We start from the raw sequence: 20022 nt of genomic DNA on the forward strand, positions 1-20022 counted from the left end.
GCACTAGGGATGGTACACTGAAGTCACGGTTCGGTTCATACCGCGGTTCAGACATCACGGTTCGGTACGAGTTCGGTACAACGGAGGGAAAGGCAAAACAAACCAGGTTCCTCTACGAGTGAATACGACACATTGAAGATGACATGTAAATTCTGATTGCGTCAGTAATTTTTTTGGCCCTATTTTTATGTGTATCTAATGGCTGGTTAAGCACTGTAGGGAGGAGAAGTTGAACAGTTTTTTTTGTCTCGTTCCAGTGATTGGCACACCTGGGTGATGGTGTCGGATATTTTTAGTCAATTAGCACACGCCAGATGCATTATATGCGTTAGCATGTTAGATGTATTTCCACTCACATACCCCACAACCAGTGACGTGCGTGAGGCTAGGCACTTGAATGGGAGGTTTTGACACCGCCGTTGTGTATGTAGTCCAAATATTGACTGATCCTTAGGGGGGCGAAAATAAACAATAATAAATAAATAAATATATATGTGAGAGAACAAAGGTTGTGCTCTCGCCGAAGGCTTGAGCACACCCAATAAAAGTAGTAAAACCCTTCTGAGATAAAATTACTTCAATGCTTCGGTAAAAAGGTAGGTTTTAAGCTGTCTTTTAAAAATGTCTAGCGTGTTTGCTTCCCTAATATTTATGGGTAATTTGTTCCACAGTTTTGGGGCGTAATTGACAAAGGCCGAATCACCAATCTTCTTATGACTGCTTCTGGTGACCTCTAATAGGCCTGCATTTGATGATCGCAGTGTTCTAGCTGGTGTGTAATTTATAAGGGAGTTAGCAATGTATCTAGGTCCTTGTCCGTGTAGAGCTTTGTATGTGAGGAAAAGGACCTTAAAGTCAATTCTGAAGGTAACAGGGAGCCAGTTTAAAGTAGCTAGGACAGGACTAATGTGTTCTCTCCTTTTAGTTGTGGTTAATAATCTAGCTGCAGAATTTTGAATGAGCTGTAGTCTTTCAGTGGTTTCCTTGGGAAGACCAGTGAAAAGTGCGTTACAGTAGTCCAGCCGGCTGGATATAAAAGCATAAATTAACTTCTCTCCATCATTTTGGTTTATGAATGGTCGTACATTTGCTATATTCCTCAGGTGAAAGAACGCTGTTTTGGTCACTTTATTAAAGTGAGAGTTGAAATTCAAATCTGAGTCCAGGATTACACTGAGACTCGTCACCTCTGGTTTAAGACAGGGGGTTAAGCCTCCTAGATTCTTAGTAAGAATCTCTCTTTTGGCCACATAGTAGGACTTCGGTTTTGTCTTCATTTAATTTAAGAAAGTTATCATTCATCCATTTGTTTATTGCCAACAGGCAGTTGGTAATGGAATTGATGGCCGTTGCATCATTGGGTTCAGTGGATATATATAGTTGTGTGTCATCCGCATAGCTATGGAAATCTATGTTATGTTCTCTGATTATGTCGCAGAGTGGTAACATATAAAGAGAAAAAAGTAATGGACCTAAGCAGCTTCCTTGAGCAACCCCGTAGCAGTTCTCATGTTTCTTAGACCTATGGTCTCCTAAACTAACATAAAACTTCCTTCCTGTGACATATGATTTAATCCAGTTCAATACACTATCTGTGAACCCAATAAGCTTTCCAGTCTATTGATTAGGATGTCGTGATCAATTGTATCAAATGCTGCACTGAGATCTAACAGGATAAGGATAGAGACTTTATTTGCATCAGAGTTTAGTCTGAGGTCGCTAATTATTTTGGTGAGAGCAGTTTCAGTACTGTGATATTTCCTGAAACCCGACTGCGAGACTTCCAGGGTGTTATTTTCTTCAAGAAAAGAATTTAATTGGACTAAAACTATCTTTTCCAGTACTTTACTAATAAATGGAAGGTTTGATATTGGTCTGTAATTTGCAAGTAGACTTATCCAATTTGGGTTTCTTTAATAAGGGCTTTACAACAGCTGTTTTGAAGGCATCTGGGAAGACGCCAGTTCTAAGGGATGTGTTTATAATCTCTAGCACCGGACCTGACACACTATCAAACACTCGCTTAAAGAATGTTGTGGGTATAGGATCAATATCTGAGGTTGTGGAGGACAATTTTGGAAAGTTCACTAAGTGTGATACAGGTAAATGTGCTCATGGTTATGTTGCAGAATCTACTGATGTCAGTTTCGACCCCACTATTAATAATACTAGCTCTGATCAAAGTTATTTTGTTCTTGAAGAACAAAGCAAGCTCTTCACATTTAACTGCTGAGGATGGAGGTGGGGCAGGGACAGTGTTTAGCAGCTGGTCAATGGTGGAGAAAATAACTGGAATTTCTGCCATTTTCTGTAATAATGTTGGAGAAATATTCTCTCCTTGCTAGACGGATGGTTTTGTTATCGGTGGTTAGTGTATCTTTGTAGATATTGTAGTGGATAGTGATCTTTGTTTTCCTCCATTTTCTGTTGCACGGCATTTTCTTTTCGTTTCACTAACATTTTTATTTCTCAGCCATGGGGAGGTTCTGCTTGTGCACTTGTCGATCCAAGATGGCGCCGATGATGGCTGCCTCGGTTGCTAGGTGCGCTCTGTTTTGTCTTGTTGTCTGTTAATTCAGTGTTCTGCCAAGATTTCCGGGGTTCTCTAACAAGAGATGTACTTCTAAACATCAGGACTACAACTCCTGTGGATTTGTTTCCCACTTTTCTGCTTCCAGCGGCAGATTTAGTGGGAATTCTAGCCAGTGCCGCGCTAGGCTTTGCTCATGCAGTGAAACGCCGTAGAAGGAGAAAGCGAGCGGGAGCGTTAGTTCGGCTTCACAGACGTGGAATCCGAACAGTGCTTCCAAGTTTTTTCCTCTCCAACGTACGTTCACTGTGCAATAAAATGGACGAACTTCAGTTACTGATGGTGAAAAACAGAGACTTTCTTTCATCTTCGGTTTTGTGCTTCACGGAGACACGGCTGTGCGATATGATCCCGGACACTGCATTACATCTGGCAGGCTTTCAACTCGTGAGAGCTGACCGGGACATTGCACTCTCCGGCAAAACCAAAGGCGGTGGTATTTGTTTCTACATCAACAGTGGCTGGTGTGTAGATGTGACAGTGATTCTGCAACATTGTTCTCCGGATCTGGAATCATTTTTTATAAACTGTAAACCTTTTTACTCGCCACAAGAATTTGCGTCACTCATTTTGGTCGGCGTTTACATGGCACCAGGTCCACAGGTTAAAGAGGCCCAACGCATGCTCGCCGAGCAGATTCTGAGTGTGGAGCGAGCAAACCCGGATTCCCTTGTTATCGTACTCAGCGACTTTAACAAAGGTAATCTTAGCCACGAACTCCCTAAATACAGACAATTCAGGGCTCCAGACTAACTTTTTCCCTTGGTTGCACTGGTGCGCCTAACTTTTTTATTTAGGTGCACCAGCACAAAATTTAGGTGCACCCAAATTTTTCCTTGCGTCGCCACAATTTCAAGGTCACCTTTTTATCATGCTCCATATACATTCATATATATTATGTAAATGACCTTAAACAAGAATAAGGTGTAGGTAAATTAAACTGCACAATTAAACTGTATATAAAAATATTTTAAGTGCTTCATTGAGCTGCCAAACTAAAACATTGCAAGCAAAATAAAACATTTTAAAATAGAAAGTGCTACTGTTTAACCCAATCCTGCCTAAGCCAACATTCCATATGCTGTTGAAATATGATATTCATATTAATATGCAAATTTTATGAATTTTCATATTAAATCATACACCTTAACTGTTGACACCATATTGAAGAACAGAACTAGGGGATTTTTATGATGTGAATAAATATATGATTACTTAAGGCAAATAATATTTTATCAAGGTGATTTCAGGCAGCCATTTTTTACAAAAACTCCATCCACCATACCTCATCAGACAACTTCATTTTTAACCACTTTAATTACAAGATGGAGGAAAACTTTGAGCAGGTGGAATATCCACAAATCTGTGGGCAATGTAGAACAGAAGACAGATTAGAAATATCATAATTTGATTAAAAGTTATGACCATTCTAGTGACTAGTGGAAACATGGGGGAAACCGAAATTTCTCTGCCCCAAAAGTAGCTAGCGCTATGGCTGGATACTCCTCTCGATAACTAAAACATTTTGGAGTTTCTTCCACAATCGACCGAATTGGCCAAACAAGGCATGTACATGTAGCTTACAGTGTATATAATCTAGCTAGTTAATGTTGTTTTTCTAAGTTTTTTAGAAATCTGCTCAAATCGAGGCTAAACAGTGCTACTAACGTCATTACTGCCTGTCCTGCCGGACACGGCATGGCAGGCAATTCTTTCCTGAAAAAACTCGCGTCACTCCCTCAAACAAATTCTTCGTAAGTAAAAAGTTTAGACTTTTAATTGACAATATTGACAACACATTAAGAAACTTGTCTTTACTCAGAATATCGTCTCAGATTTCAATTCGAAGCTGTAAATCTAACACTGTAGGCAATCTCCCATGGTCTCCGCTCTGGCTCCGCCTCGAAAAACAATGGCTGCCGTTGCTGACGATAGATTTATTTTCCCCTCCCAGTAACCCCTTAACCAATGATATGTACTTTGAGCTTAACTTGTCATGAGTATCTGGCAGTTTTCAGAAATAAAATCGGTGATTGGACGGCAAAGATATTAAGGCGGGAACCATGACCATTTTAATGCCCATATTTGAATGGGCCGGCTGAGACCTAACATTTCATGGCTCAAAGTCTTATAGCGGGTCCCCCCTTGCTGTCGCATGCCCTTCAGATGGCCAACACCTGTAATTTGGCTTTCTTGCCCTTTGGCCTTGGCTAAACCAGATTGCCACACTCTCCCTAGCATCAACATCCTAGCTCCATGGGTTAGCTCCATGGCCCAGCTCCGTAACTCAGGGGTGGGCAATTAATTTTGACCAGGTGCCACATGAGAAACCTGAAATGTGTTGGAGGGCCGCATCAATGATAACTTGAACTTAATTCTGCTCACTATTCATTTTCCCCCATTGTAAAAAGCAGTAAAGTATATATTTGTATTAGCTGCTACTGGTTATCAGAAGAATAAGGATATTCTATGAATATTTATATAAATATTTTACATGTTGGTCAACTAGGAAAAGATTATCGAAGTAACAGTAAAAACTAAAATAATCATTACATCAGTGTTTCATTTTCTAGTTAATCTTCACCAACACTGAAAAGTTGTTTTGCAGTATGTTAAAGATATGCAATTGATCAACTTTATACAAAAAGCAATACTTTTTTGCAGTTCATTTTGTTATGTGAGAGGAATCCAGTGGGCTTGAACAAGTGCATCGAAATCTGGCTGAATGTCTGAGGTGGATATGCGAAGGACAGCTGACAGGTGATGATCCGAGTGTGCAATTTAACTAGCAAACCATCAGCCTGCGCCCACTGAATCAGTCAAGTTCTTATTATGTCCGCGTTCGTTTTTTTCTTGAGTCCCTTAGTGCCGATTCAATTTGTAATCCTTCAACACAGCGACCTGTTCTCCAAAACTAAGAACACAGCTTTGACTTTGACCTCAGTAAACAGATACTTAGAAGTCCATGTCTTGTTAAAAACTCTACATTCTGTATCAACCTTTCGTTTTTCATTTTCGAGGGCTAACCACCTAACTCTCCTGTCGGTGAGGCTGCGCAAGCGCACATAAGTAAATTGCCTGATCACAAGTGTTTCAGGACTACATATTTACAACCGCTCAACACATTTATTTATTTTTAATTTTTGATTTACCTCACGCGGGCCGGATTGGAACAGCCTGTGGGCCGGTTGTGGCCCGCGGGCCGTACAATGCCCAGGTCTGCCATAACTGATTCTCTGGTGCTCAGGTCGTAATTTCAATCACACAGCACGGAGCAGTGTAGGCCTACAGGAATATCTGGACCACAGCCAATCAGAGGCAAAGACCCGCCCCATCTCTGTCTCTGATTAGTTTAGACCACGATATGATCCAACCATGAGTGCGAGTTCCGTCAAAGAAGAAACAAACGCTTCGTTCCTGGAGAGGCAGCGGATGCGAGGAGGTTAGGTGCACCGGTGCGACCTAGTAAAATTTTTAGTCGCACCCGTACAAATTTTGGTCGCATATGCGACCAAATTGGTCGCACTCTAGAGCCCTGCAATTCATCAAATGCCCAACCAGAGAAGAGAACACTCTGGAACACTGCTACACTACAGTCAGTAGAGCCTACTACGCCGTCCCTCGTGCAGCACATTACTTACATAATGAGGCTCGTTGTAAATCCTCCCTACTTAGGGCTAGTGCTGACCTTGTACAGGCGGCCACAGATAAGATTCTAGGCGTGGGGCCAAAAACAGCGGATCTTGACTTCTAGCTCAGGCCTCTGCCTGCGAAGGACGATGCCTGCCTCCAGGTGGCCTTCTCCCTCACTCCTCAGCCTCTGTCACCCAGATCTCAGTCAGGCTCAATATCCTCTATCGTTTAGTAGTAATAATACTAAGCTCAACTATAATAAGTCAACATATGGTTTCCAGTAATATAAAAGAATACTAAAAGGGGTGAAAAAAAGTTAAATTTTCAATCAGATAAATCTATAATCATACCCATCTTCATTGTTTCAACAGTATGGTGTCAATTTCCACGTCAGTCCCTGTGGTTGACACCTCTTCCACTGCATGAAGGGTTTCGGATTAGGAATAGCAAGAAGTGTGCTTGGTGTATAATACTACTATGTAACTGTCTATTTTTACTTCAGAGGATGGTACATTTACATTTATTCTTTTAGCAGATGCTTTTAAGCTAACATCTGATCCAACAAATCTTTGGAAGATGCTGGTGTACTCCCGAAACAAGTGCGTCTTTAGCCTTTTCTTGAAGGTGGGGAGACAGTCAGTGTCTCTGATGGAGGTGGGGACATGATTCCCCCATTGGGAGGCCAGACAGGAGAAGAGCTTGGGTTGGGAGCGGGCGCTCTTGAGAGGTGGGGCCACCAGACGGTTGTCAGAAGAAGACCGTAGGTGGCGGGTAGGGGTGTAAGGCTGGAGAAGAGACTGGATGTAGGCAGGTGCAGTCCCGTTCACCGCTCAGAAGGTCAGTACCAGGGTCTTGAATCTGATGCGGGCTGTGATGGGTAGCCAGTGGAGGGAGATGAAGAGCTGGGTGACATGGGAGCGTCTGGGTAGGTTGATGGTAGCATTCCATCTGAGATGCAGGGATAGTATACTGGCCCACGATTTCTGTCGGTATTGCACCTTGCGTATGCGTACATTTAAGGGTCTCCATTATTGTGATTGTGTAGCCTACTGAACCAAACTGAGAGACCATTTAAAGGCTCAGGAAACCTTTGCAGGTGTTTTGAGTTAATTAGCTGGTTAGAGTGTGACACCATGAGTCTTCAATATTGAACTTTTTCACAATATTCAAATTTTCTGAGATACTGAATTTTGGGTTTTCATTAGCTGTCAGTTATAATCATCAAAATTAAAAGAATAAACACTTGAAATATCAGTCTGTGTGTAATGAATCTATAGTTTCACTTTTTGAATCGAATTACTGGAATAAATAAACTTTTTGATGATATTCTAATCTATTATGCACCTGTATATATAGTAAGAATATAAAATGTTATAATTTACCTACTTAGGGATAGCAAGAAAAGTGTGTGTGGTGTATAATACTACGATGTAACTGGCTATTCTCATTTATTCTGACATACTTTACTTCAGAGGATGGTAGTATTCCATCTGAGATGCAGGGATAGTATACTGCCCCATGATTTCTGTCGGTATTGCACCTTGCGTATGTGTACATTTAAGAGCCAGGGAGACGTGCACAAAGTACGCACCAAACGAACGCTCATCAAATGCCCTACCAGAGAAGGAAACACCTTGGATCACTGCTACTCTACAATCAGCAAAGCATACCATGCGGTCCCCCGAGCAGCACTGGGTCACTCCGACCATACCATGGTCCATCTGATTCCTGTATACAGGCAGAAATTAAAGCTCTGTAAACCTGTTGTGAGGACATCAAAACAGTGGACCAGTGAGGCTATGGAGGATCTGCGGGCGTGCTTGGACTGTACTGACTGGGATATGTTCACGACTGCTACCAATAGTCTGGATGAACTCACAGAGGCTGTGACATCATACATCAGCTTCTGTGAGGACTGCTGTATTCCAACACGCACCAGGGTGAACTTCAACAACGAGCCCTGGTTCTCAGCAGAGCTCAGAAGGTTGAGGTCAGAGAAGGAGGAAGCATTTCGGAGGGGGGATAGAGACAGATTCAAGGAGTCGAAGAACAGGTTTAGCAAGGCGGTGAGAAAGGCTAAACGACTGTACTCAGAGAGACTGAAGCGTCAGTTCTCTGCTAACGACTCTGCTTCTGTCTGGAGAGGGCTCAGGCAGATCACCAACTACAAGCCCAGAGCCCCCCACTCCACTAACGACTCCCGCCTGGCCAACGACCTGAATGAGTTCTACTGTAGATTTGAAAGATTTGGACTGCCCTGAACTACCCCTTCCCACCCACAGGGCCTCTTCCCTCACCCCCTCTACAGTGACAAATCTCTCCATTCAGGAGGGTGAAGTTAACAGACTTTTCAAGAGGCAGAACCCCCGCAAAGCAGCTGGGCCGGACTCTGTCTCTCCTGCCACCCTCAAGCACTGCGCTGACCAGCTGTCTCCGGTGTTCACCTACATCTTTAACACCTCCCTGGAGACATGCCATGTGCCAGCCTGTCTCAAGTCCTCCACCATCATCCCTGTGCCCAAAAAGCCAAGGCCAACAGGACTCAATGACTACAGACCCGTCGCCCTGACCTCTGTGGTAATGAAGTCTTTTGAGCGCCTTGTGCTGGCACACCTCAAAGCCATCACAGACCCTTTCCTGGACCCACTGCAGTTTGCCTACAGAGCCAACAGATCTGTGGATGACGCCGTTAACATGGCCCTCCACTTCACCCTACAGCACCTGGACTCCCCAGCATCCTATGCCAGGATCCTGTTTGTGGACTTCAGCTCTGCCTTCAACACCATCATCCCTGCCCTGCTTCAGGACAAGCTCTCCCAGCTGAACGTGCCCGACTCCACCTGCAGGTGGATCACAGACTTCTTGTCTGACAGGAAGCAGTGCGTTAAGCTGGGAACACAAGTCTCTGACTCCCGGTCCATCAGCACCGGATCTCCTCAGGGCTGCGTCCTTTCCCCTCTGCTCTTCTCCCTGTACACGAACAGCTGCACCTCCAGTCATCCGTCTGTCAAACTTCTGAAGTTTGCGGACGACACCACCCTCATTGGGCTCATCTCTGACGGGGATGAGTCTGACTATAGGTGGGAAGCTGACAATCTGGTGACCTGGTGTAGCCAGAACAACTTGGAGCTCAATGCTTTTAAGACAGTGGAGATGGTTGTGGACTTCAGGAAGAATACAGCCCCACTCACCCCCATCACCCTGTGCGACTCCCCAGTCAACACTGTGGAGTCCTTCCGCTTCCTGGGCACCATCCTTTCCCAGGACCTCAAGTGGGAATTGAACATTAGCTCCCTCACCAAAAAAGCACAACAGAGGATGTAAAAGAAATTCAACCTGCCAAAGACAATGATGGTGCACTTCTACACAGCCATCATTGAGTCCATCCTCACCTCTTCCATCACCGTCTGGTACGCTGCTGCCACTGCCAAGGACAAGAGCAGACTGCAGCGTATCATCCGCACTGCTGAGAAGGTGATCGTCTGCAATCTGCCTACCCTCGAGGACCTGCACACCTCGAGGACCCTGAGGCGTGCGAGGAAGATTGTGGCCGACCCCTCCCACCCTGGTCACTCCCTGTTCCAGCTACTCCCCTCTGGCAGAAGGCTGCGGTCCATCAGGACCAAAACCTCACGACATAAGAACAGTTTCTTTCCATCTGCTACTGGCCTCTTCAACAAGGCCAAGGACTCCCATTGACATTCATTCACTTATTTAACTATTATAAGGCCATCTAATGGCAATTCAGTATGCATAAGTCACTTTATCTCAGTATCCGATTGCACTGTTGACCATTCACGCTGCTCATTATTTTTATATATATTTTATTTTATATTTAAATTGTTGTATTCTTAGATTGTTTAGTTCTTAGAAATAGTTAAACTTTTGTACTTTTACTTAATTTAAGATCTGTATATGTTTAGTGTTTTGCACCTCCCTGCCACAGTAAATTCTGTGTTTGTATAACATACATGGCGAATAAACCGAATTCTGATTCTAATTCTGACTTCTTTTTGGTTTTCAGTGGTGCAACTGAATCTAACACAGATAATAGTGCATCATTGAGGTTCTCTACCATTTCATTCAGAGAGCAATCATGATTAGTCGGCTCATATAGAGCAAATTGTTCAGAAAATGTCATCATAGCTGTATCGTCTAAATATCTTCTATGGACTAAGAATTTTTTGTTTTTTTGTTAGGATAATTTCCACGTTAAAAAGTATATAATTATGGTCTGAGGGGTAGATCAGTTATTGAAATATTATTGATATTTGGTCCAGTTGTTATCACTAGATCTAGTGTGTTTCCGTGCCGGTGTGTTGGGTCTGTTATGTGTTGAGTTCGATTGAAACTGTCAAGGAGATTTAAGAGCTCAATAGTTCTTGGGTCTGCTTTTTTATTTACAGTCCCTCACAAAAGTCTTGTCACTTATCAATTTTGTAGAAACAACTATTTATAACCTCACTTTTAATTAATCAATTGGTTTTAGAAATGGCTCATATGAAAACTAAAACCCTCCCAAATTATGTTTAATATACTAAAATAAATTTGCTTCACTGAAGAAAGATTGATCATTTAATGAACACAGAAAGGTCAGATTTTGGCAAGACAAAAGTCTTGTCGCCTTGTCATATGATGCACCCAATCCTAGATTACAGCCTCACCTGTGATCAATAATTGATCAATCAATTAGTGGGTGTGTATAAAAAGAACCCAGCACACCAGACCTTCACATCAACTGCAACTTGACCTCTGACAACATGCCTAAGATTCACTCTGAGACCAAAGTGTTGATTATCAAGAGGCTGAAGACCAGATCCACTGCTGAGGTGGCCGACACCTTCAATGTGTCTCAGTGCCAAGTACAAAGAATTAAAAAAAGATTTGAAGAGACTGGAGATGTTTTTGACAAGCCTAGGTCCGGCAGACCCCGCAAGACAACTGCTAGGGAGGACCGTTTGTTGGCTCGAAAATCCAAGGCCAGCTCCCTTTTCATTGCAGCAGAGCTCCACCAGGCCAGGTCACCTCAAGTCCCCGTGTCAACCAGGACAGTTTGTAGAATTCTGTCTCGAAATGGCCTCCATGGTCGAATCAGTGCCCAGAAACCAGCACTAAACAAAAGGCAATTAAAAAAACGTGTGGCATTTGCCAAGGCCCACAGCCTGCTAAAAGGATGGACGCTGGAAAAGTTTTCTCAGATGAATCTTCGGTTGAATTACATCACAGCCGCCGCAAACATTGCAGGAGACCTACTGGAGCGCGCATGGATCCGAGATTCACCCAGAAAACTGTTAAGTTTGGTGGGGGAAAAATCATGGTCTGGGGTTACATCCAGTATGGGGGTGTGCGAGAGATTTGCAGGGTGGAAGGCAATATCACATAACATCTACTCTTCTCTCTACACTGGCTCCCTATCCAAGCCAGAGCTGACTTCAAAGTTCTACTACTAACCTACAAATCTCTGCATGGATTGGCACCACTGTACCTCTCCGGTCTCCTTGCACCCTATTGCCCCGCAAGGACACTTAGATCTCAAGATGCCGGCTATCTGATGGTTCCCAAAATTAAGAAAAAAAACAGCTGGAGGTAGGGCGTTCTCATATAGAGCACCTCTTCTCTGGAACAAATGACCTGTCTCAATTAAGGAGTCTGATACTGTTTTGACATTTAAAATTAGGTTAAAAACATTCTACGACTGTTAAAGGTAAGTATGTTACTAGTTGGAGGCAACGGGGGACAGGTTGTTTCCATCCTTATTCTAGTAAGTATAACTTATTTTAGAGTTCTCTTCCCCTGGAACAGATTTCATGTTCCAAACGAGGGGGGCTGTCGCTGTCTTGGTGTGTGGGGCTGCATCAAATACCCCTTTTTTGCTCTGTTAAATTGCTGCACCAGTCCACACTTGACCGGTAGGGATCTCATTCTATTATGACTGTAACTGTTAGCTGCTCCTGGCATTCTCTAATCCCTGCTCTCCTCTCTCTGTCCCCCCCACACACATCCCTTGTGGTGTGGGGGGTTTGAGTTGACAGCACCTGCCTGGTCGTCGGTCGGCCAACGCTGGACCTGGTCGCGAGTCTCCCGGTCCTGTCCTACATCTATAAAGTTGAACAATGGATTTTGGTGTTTCAAAACCCATCGACACTGTATGACTATGTTTTGCCTGTGTTCTGCTCCTCTCTCTCACCAACCGTCTCTGGAGGAGGGGATCCCTCTCTGAATTGCTCCTCCCAAGGTTTCTTCCATTTTTTCTCCTGTTGAGTTTTTCCTTGTCTTCCTTGAGGGTTTAGGTTGGTTGAGGGGCAGTTCTATGGGCGTATGTGAATCCCTCTGTGACATGCTTGCGTGTAAAAAGGGCTATACAAATAAATTTGATTCGATTTGATATCAATAGCCTAAAATATCAAGAAGTATTAGCTACATCTTACATTCCCAACCATAAAAGGGGGTCAAATTTTGCAGCAGGATGGTGCTCCATCGCATACTTCCATCTCTACATCAAAGCTCCTCAAGGCAAAGAAGATCAAGGTGCTCCAGGACTGGCCAGCCCAGTCACCAGACATGAACATCATTGAGCATGTCTGGGGTAGAATGAAAGAGGAAGCATGGAAGACGCAACCAAAGAATCTTGATGAACTCTGGGAGGCATATGAGACTGCTTTCTTTGCTATTCCTGATGACTTCATCAATAAATTGTATGAATTATTGTCGAACCGCATGGATGCAGTTCTTCAAGCTAATGGAAGTCATACAAGATATTAAATATGGATCTCACAGCACCACTACTTAATTCACTGATGTTATGCAACATATTTTTGTATTTGAAGTAAATTATTTGTTTAATTTTCACATTACTTTCTGTAGGCGACAAAACTTTTGTCTTGCCAAAATCTGACCTTCCTGTGTTCATTAAATGATCAATCTTTCTTCAGTGAAGCAAATTTATTTTAGTATATTAAACATAATTTGGGAGGGTTTTAGCTTTCATATGAGCCATTTCTAAAACCAATTGATAAATTAAAAGTCAGGTTATAAATAGTTGTTTCTACAAAATGGATAAGTGACAAGACTTTTGTCAGGGACTGTACTTGGATATTTAAGTCTCCGTTTAAAACTACTTTGTCATATCTAGTGACACAGTGATAATAGTTCAGAGAATTCTTGTATGAATATTGGCGAGTGCTTGGGTGGCCGATATATAATAACAAAAAGTATTGATTCGGTTTTGAGCTCTATAGCAAGATATTCATATGATGTGTCACCTAGCTCAGTGATTTTGAACAACAGTTTAGAGGAGAAAATAGCTGCGAGTCCTCCACCTTTTTTTTATGTCCTTGAAACTTGGTGAAAGCTGTAATCAGGCGGACACGCTTCTATCAAAGTTGCTGTTGCCGTGTCATTGTTTAGCCAGGTTTCTGTTAGACAGATGCAGTCTAAGTTGTTTTCTTTGACCAGATCATTAACTAGAAATGTTTTGTTATTTAGTGATCTAACATTTAGAAGGGCCAGTTTCATCTGTGGGGTATTAACAGATAAAACAGGGGTAGATAAATCTGTTGGAAGAATATGGATAGTTCTGTGACTTCTAACACTAGTTTCAGGTTTGTAACCATGCATTTTACCATGACATTTTCTGTTTGTGATGATGACCGGTATGTCTAATGAAATAGCATGGTGGCTGTCCTAGTGTAGCTTTTCTTTGGGAAAGTCTATTTCACTGAGCTGTTCCATCACAAGGGAATTCATCCGGGGGGCAGGGCCCATGTCCTTGCAGGAGGCTGTTTGAATGTTCTGTTCTGTTCCATGGGAGGTTGTTTGGGATGCGTCAGTCAGCTTAGACACAACAGAGATAGGGAGAGAAACTTGATTTGTGGTCAGGAGCACGTGACTGATGTTTGCTGTTAGTAGTCGAGATCCTCTACGGTTTGGGTGGAGTCCGTCAGCTTGAAAACGGTCTGCACAGTTCCAGAACACATTGAAATTATCGATAAATCTCAGTTTGTGTGTCAAACAGACAGATGCCAACCATGTGTTGAAAGACAGTAGTCGACTGAAGGCTTCTTTTTCCTCTGCGAAAGCATGCAATCGGGCCACTGATGAATACATCTTGATATCTGTTGAGTGTGTTCAGTAGCTGGGTGAAATGTTTTTTAAGTATCTCAGTGCCAGTTTTCTTGTGTAGGATATCAAACGAGCCAGTGTGGATGATAATCTTAGGGTTGTTTGGTTTATTGTTGAGGATTGTTTGTACCTCTGACGACAGTTCCTCGACAGATGTGTTGCTAAGACAAATATTTTCTGTCTTTGCCAGTTTAACATGTGCCGTCATGGCATCTCCAATCAAGATAGTGGCCATATGTGGTGTTGTGTTTGCATTTCTAACGTTTGCCTTATCAGTACCTGCGGAGCCAATTCTTATCTTATTTGGGTTAGCAATGATAGGACCTTGGATTTGCATGTGTGTAGTAGCTACCATCATGGTGTGTCGGCGATCTGGGCCCTTCATGTTTGTTAGCTGCGTGGCTAGCACTCCTGTGCCTCTTCGCCTTGGATTCCACACACGAGGGAGAGAGAGTTCCCAGTGGTTTGAATCTGTTTCTGAGTGTGACAGGAGGAGAGGTGATGCGGGAAGAGTTTCTGCCTCGCTTTTTTGCTGTTTATCCTTGGTGATCCTCAGTAGCTTAGCCTCCGGGCTAGGTAGCATGGAATCTATAAAGTCTTCGGTCTCTCTGATATCTAAGAGGGTTCTGACTCTTAGCTCCAGTTCGACTATCCTCTGAGTAAGTTGTTTGCAGTCGTTGCAAGCCATAGTTCTACAGGGACCAAGCTTTAGCTTGCTTGCCTGTGGTCAGTCTGGGAGAGCATCCCAAAATACTTCTGTTCTCCTTGGGCTTCAGTCCTCTCAGGTTGTTCCTTTTTGTGGTTGTAATCGATCCACTTTGCTCTATCCGAAGTATTTGATTTTGAGTAATATCATCAAAAACTATCCAAATGATTGAAACTTCAGAGCATTTCTCCGTGAATAACTAGACAATACGATAGAAGCCAAGCAGGGAAGCAAGCAGGGAAGCAAGCAGGGAAGGTCAGGGGGAGGAGAGGGAAAGAAAATGCGACTGCCTTCGTTGAGCCAAATAAGTGGCAAAGACACACAGAGATGCAGACAGACTAAACAGTGGTCAAGGCTTGGCTACAGTGAGTTTGCTTCCTTGTGTGTGATTCCAGCAGACTACATAGTGTAGGCCTACCTACCAGGGGCAGAGCAAAGGTTGTGTCTCAGGGGGGGCGGAAACTGATTTGGGGGCCCCCTGTTATTAATATTTTGCAGTGCAATAAAATATAACCATAAAAAGTAACCAATGGCAACATCTATTGTGAACAGCACATATTATCCAATAATAAATGTGTTCAGTCATCATAGCCCATAATGTGCGAACCAAATGTAGGCCAGTAGGCTCGCATTCAGCATTCATTAGAATCTCTCACACACAGTATACTGTAGGCCTACACAAATCCATGCATAAAATGGGTTTAATGATCTGTCCATTTACCAAATACATTATATTCAAATTCAACGAAGAGGTCATAAGCCCCCTAAAATGAAGTTAAAGACAGTACTGTCTACTACTTAGCCTATCATCCTAACAGTGACAACTTATAATAAACAAACATAGGCCTATATAACAATTCTTTCAGCAACAATTTGGGTCGAGCTACACGCACGATTGTAGCATGCCACCTACAGCCGGCATGCTACAATTGAACTAAAATTCCATTAGACTATAATCATTTTCTTTTCCGAACTGACATGTATTGGGATATTCAAAACCAGCAAACTCATAGCGTACACACATGTTTACACATTATTTAACTTTTGTCTTATAATATATAGGCTATGCAGACATGAAACATAGGCCACAACAAATGTCCTTGCCTATTTAACCCTCGTGCTGCCTTCGGGTCACATGACCCAAAGGTTCATAACGAACCATCGTTGTGTTTACCCAATTTTACCCAATACAAAACCAAATAAAAATAATTTTCTTTTAACCTTCGCAATGTGGGGGGTCTGAGACAGCCCAACGGTTAAAAGAAAATGCTTCACTTTGTTTTTGTATGCGGTAAAGTTGTCGCAATACGACGGTGGGTCACAATGACTGATGGGTCAGAACGACCCGAAGATAACACAAGGGTTAAATCATCATCTGTCTGTTCTTATCGTTAGCAAATCTGGCGATTACTTTGTTAATGTCAATCTCGATGTCCCTCTCGATGCACAGCAGCGCTAAGTTGGACAGCCGCTCCTCTCCCATGCTTGATCGCAAGAAACTCTATTAATTTCAGACGGCTGAAAGTCCTCTCTGCCTTAGCACTGCTTATCGGAATTGTCAAGTAAATACGATAAAGAATGGCAAGGTTGGGGAAAGCACGGTCCATGTTGTTGTCAATGAGAAATGGTAGGATGCTGTGTGTGTTTAGTTAATGTTTTTCCATGCTCAGCTCACGGTACATAGTAGCCTACGAAATGTAACACATTTGTCAACCACATCATCGTCCTTAGACAGATCCTCCGAATAGAACTCCGCAAGCGCTCTAACTTTCCGAGCAGCATCGGGGTGACAAAAATGTTTCGGAAAATGTAGGCCTATATATATTTAGTAAAATTGTCTACCATGGATACAATCAAAGTTTTGTTGCCAAAGAGAAATTATGAAAAAAAAAATACATAGATCGGGGGCCCCCTCGGGTGCGGGGCCCGGGGCTTTCGGCGCCCCCGGGGTTTTCAGCGTTCATTGAGTTGCTAAAGTGTTTTTCTACGTATATATTTTTTAAGAATGACAATAAAATCGATCAAGATAAACTATGCTGGGCCTGCTGAACATGTACCTCTTCCACATATACTGGTCAGGGAAGCATTACTTCTGTCTCTGAAGACCCTTGGGGCTGGTGGGATAAACGCTCTTTGTATAATCTGAGCACCTTCACCTCCACAGGGTTGTCAAAGTATGGATACGCCATAATTGATTGTAACTTGTCTAGACGCTCTGCTTAGTTTCTAAGGTCTTATTTTATGTAAATTAAAATTGGCTTTTGAAAACCGTTAAAGTGACATTATTTCTTAACTTGTTTATTTAAATTAATAGGCATACATTCTTTGGAGATGAAGTAAACACGTAAATTAATTCATGTCTGCACTTCAAAAAGTCTGCACTTATGTTTCCGAACCAAGTGCTTTGCACGCAGGAATTTACTCGACGGCACTGTCTTTTGACATTGTGTTTCTGCCTGTTTGAGATTATTTGCAACACATTTTAGTTTAGCTCGACTTTTTAGCCTGACACAGAGCAGGCTAGTTCCGAAGTATAAGTTGCCTTGGTTACGTAGCTAGAACTAGAATAAGCCACTTTAATGGAACGGAACTCTCGCTGAAGTAAGCGAGACTTGGCGAAATAAGTCTCGCTTATCCTTTATCGACGTTGATGGAACACCCCACCAGGCATTCTCTTATCCCTGCTCTCCTCTCTCTGTCCCTCCTCCACACATCCCCTGTGGTGTGGGGGGTTTGAGCTGTCAGCATCTGACAGACAACAGCGAGTTCCTGGTCCCTTCCCTCAGCCACCTGCTTGTGATGCTGCACCGGGTACGAGTCTTTGGATCATTTTTCACGTGACCTGCATAGGCTCAGAAGAGGAAACAGAAAAGATTTTTTTACCCCATTCACGTGACTTCTAGGTTTAGTATAGTAAGACGTGAATGAGATTTGTTCACAAGTGATAATTACAGGTTTTGTTATTTAAACTTTTTTATCTCGGCCATGAGAAAATGAACGAATCACTCTCTGAGACTACGCGTTACTCCCGAGTCATACTCATGATTCGTTCAAAATGAACGAATCGTTCACGAACGACACATCACTACTGTCACGTACCACTGGCTACAGTACAGTACAGTTTCGGTTCTAACTGCCTCTCGCTCAAGGTCTTCTCATCTGGTAGATGACACTCGGATAGCTAACTAGTAGCTAGTCACACAGTTGTCTGTACTAGTAACCCACTCAGTCGCCAGAAAACGGGACTCCCACTACATTCTGCTTTTATCTATTTAATACAAGCGCGTAGGTTTGCATCGGGTCCATAGGGACTAGTCACGACCAAAGTTTGGGAAAGACACTTGTCCCCACCAATATTTTGTTCATTTTCGAAGAAAATAAATTGCACAATATATTTGCAAAACTCATTCATATTATCTATACTATGTTCGTCACCCAGAAAAGTGAAAAATACATTTCCAAGTTAACCAATGCCCCCTTGAGTCTGCGAGACAAGATTATGTCATTTAATTGGCTGAAGTGGCAGTCAGAAACACTTTGTGAATCGTGACTTGCAGAAAGAGAGCTGGCAGTAGTCTGACACGGTAAGCTACTAAATACGCCAGGAAATAATAAAGCCTCATATTAGTATTGTTTGGTCTCAGCATTGATATTTTTGACCCTTTTGTGCTTTGTAAATGTCACCCAAAAAGAAGAGAGATATCAGAAGTTTTTTCACCACCCAGAGAGTAAATAGTTATCAAGAAGGTTGTTGTTAGTTAGCTAGTAGGAAAACTACCCACACAGTGCAAACCTGCTAGCCTTACATCGCCACCCATTCTACAATGGAAACATGTTTTGAAAGTTGTTAGTGTAGTAGAGCATGTAACTTTTGCTTGTATTAAATCTATCAGTAAAATTGATTCTGTGTTGAGGTGTACTGTCATGACTGACAGTGTAAACATTGTCTACCTGTTTTAAGTGAATTATTATGAAAACATGCAGGTGCAGACTAGGCTAAGTTTTCTTTGCTCTTTAGGGAACAGTCAGTTTGAGCAACAGTCACCTTCAAAGAAGTCAGGGAAGCAGTGCCCTGGACATTGGGAGTAGGGCTGAACGATTAATTGCATTTGCGATTAATATCGTGATGGGACAGAACGCTATTTTTATGTTTAAATCAGTTCAAAGTTACAAAAATGTTAAGATATTTTAATAAAGTTTGCCTGTTCAACCCAATATACACTTTTATATATATATGGCGGGGCGGGGGGAACCTACGCCCTTGATTTAATACCCACATTTTTACACGACACCTGGGTATGACCAAATATATAATTCAAGATATAATAGTGATACAGCAGATTATAATCAACTGTAGTTATTAATCGAACCTGTTCGGTGAAGCTTGATCTCAGGTTGAGTAACAATGTCCAACAAGCGTTGCAGTCGCGTGCTCTTCTCCTTTGAACGAGAAATCTCCTCTTCGAACTCCGCAAACAATTTTTCAGCGGCCGCGAATATCTCCAAAGCTGAAGTTGTTAATCGCTCATTGATAAAATTCCTGAACACATTTAGTTGAGACATTTTGGTGGTTAAAAACCTCGTATAATTTACAAAACTGTGGTTCGATGAAGTTGGCTTTCTCCTTATTCATGCGCGTTCTTTCTAACCGGATGTAAACAAGTCAAGCTGTTCCGGTGTTATCGCAAATCACAAATCATTACAAAGGTATTGATATAGTACGTAAATAAACATAAACCCATTAACAACAAAAAAACATAATATACAAACAATAACATATTTAACCAATTGCTAACTTCTCTCAGGGGTACCGTTAAATTTAAACTCTGACACATGTTCGTGTAGAATGTAGATGATAGGGCTTTTGTAGATTTAAGAAACTTCAGCAAATCTAAATGAAGTGACACCTCATTCAAGTCGCCCAACTGGTTTAAAGATTAACTGGTTTCCAGGGTCCCGTTCTCCGTACGTC

At 42.5% G+C, this 20022-nt stretch overlaps 1 protein-coding gene across 1 annotated transcript in view; it reads right to left on the reverse strand.

Moving 5' to 3' along the window:
• LOC134041087 (zinc finger protein OZF-like) overlaps positions 1–19696 on the reverse strand; it is a 28637-nt gene extending 8941 nt beyond the window's left edge. The window contains exon 1 of the mRNA XM_062445610.1: positions 19421–19696. Within this exon, the coding sequence (XP_062301594.1) occupies positions 19421–19613 (193 nt within the window). The 5' untranslated portion in view covers positions 19614–19696. The remainder of the gene's footprint in view (positions 1–19420) is intronic.
• Between the last annotated feature and the right edge of the window lie 326 nt (positions 19697–20022).

The sequence above is a fragment of the Osmerus eperlanus genome, chromosome 1 (genome assembly GCF_963692335.1).
Source record: "Osmerus eperlanus chromosome 1, fOsmEpe2.1, whole genome shotgun sequence".
NCBI classification, from domain to species: Eukaryota; Metazoa; Chordata; class Actinopteri; order Osmeriformes; family Osmeridae; genus Osmerus; species Osmerus eperlanus.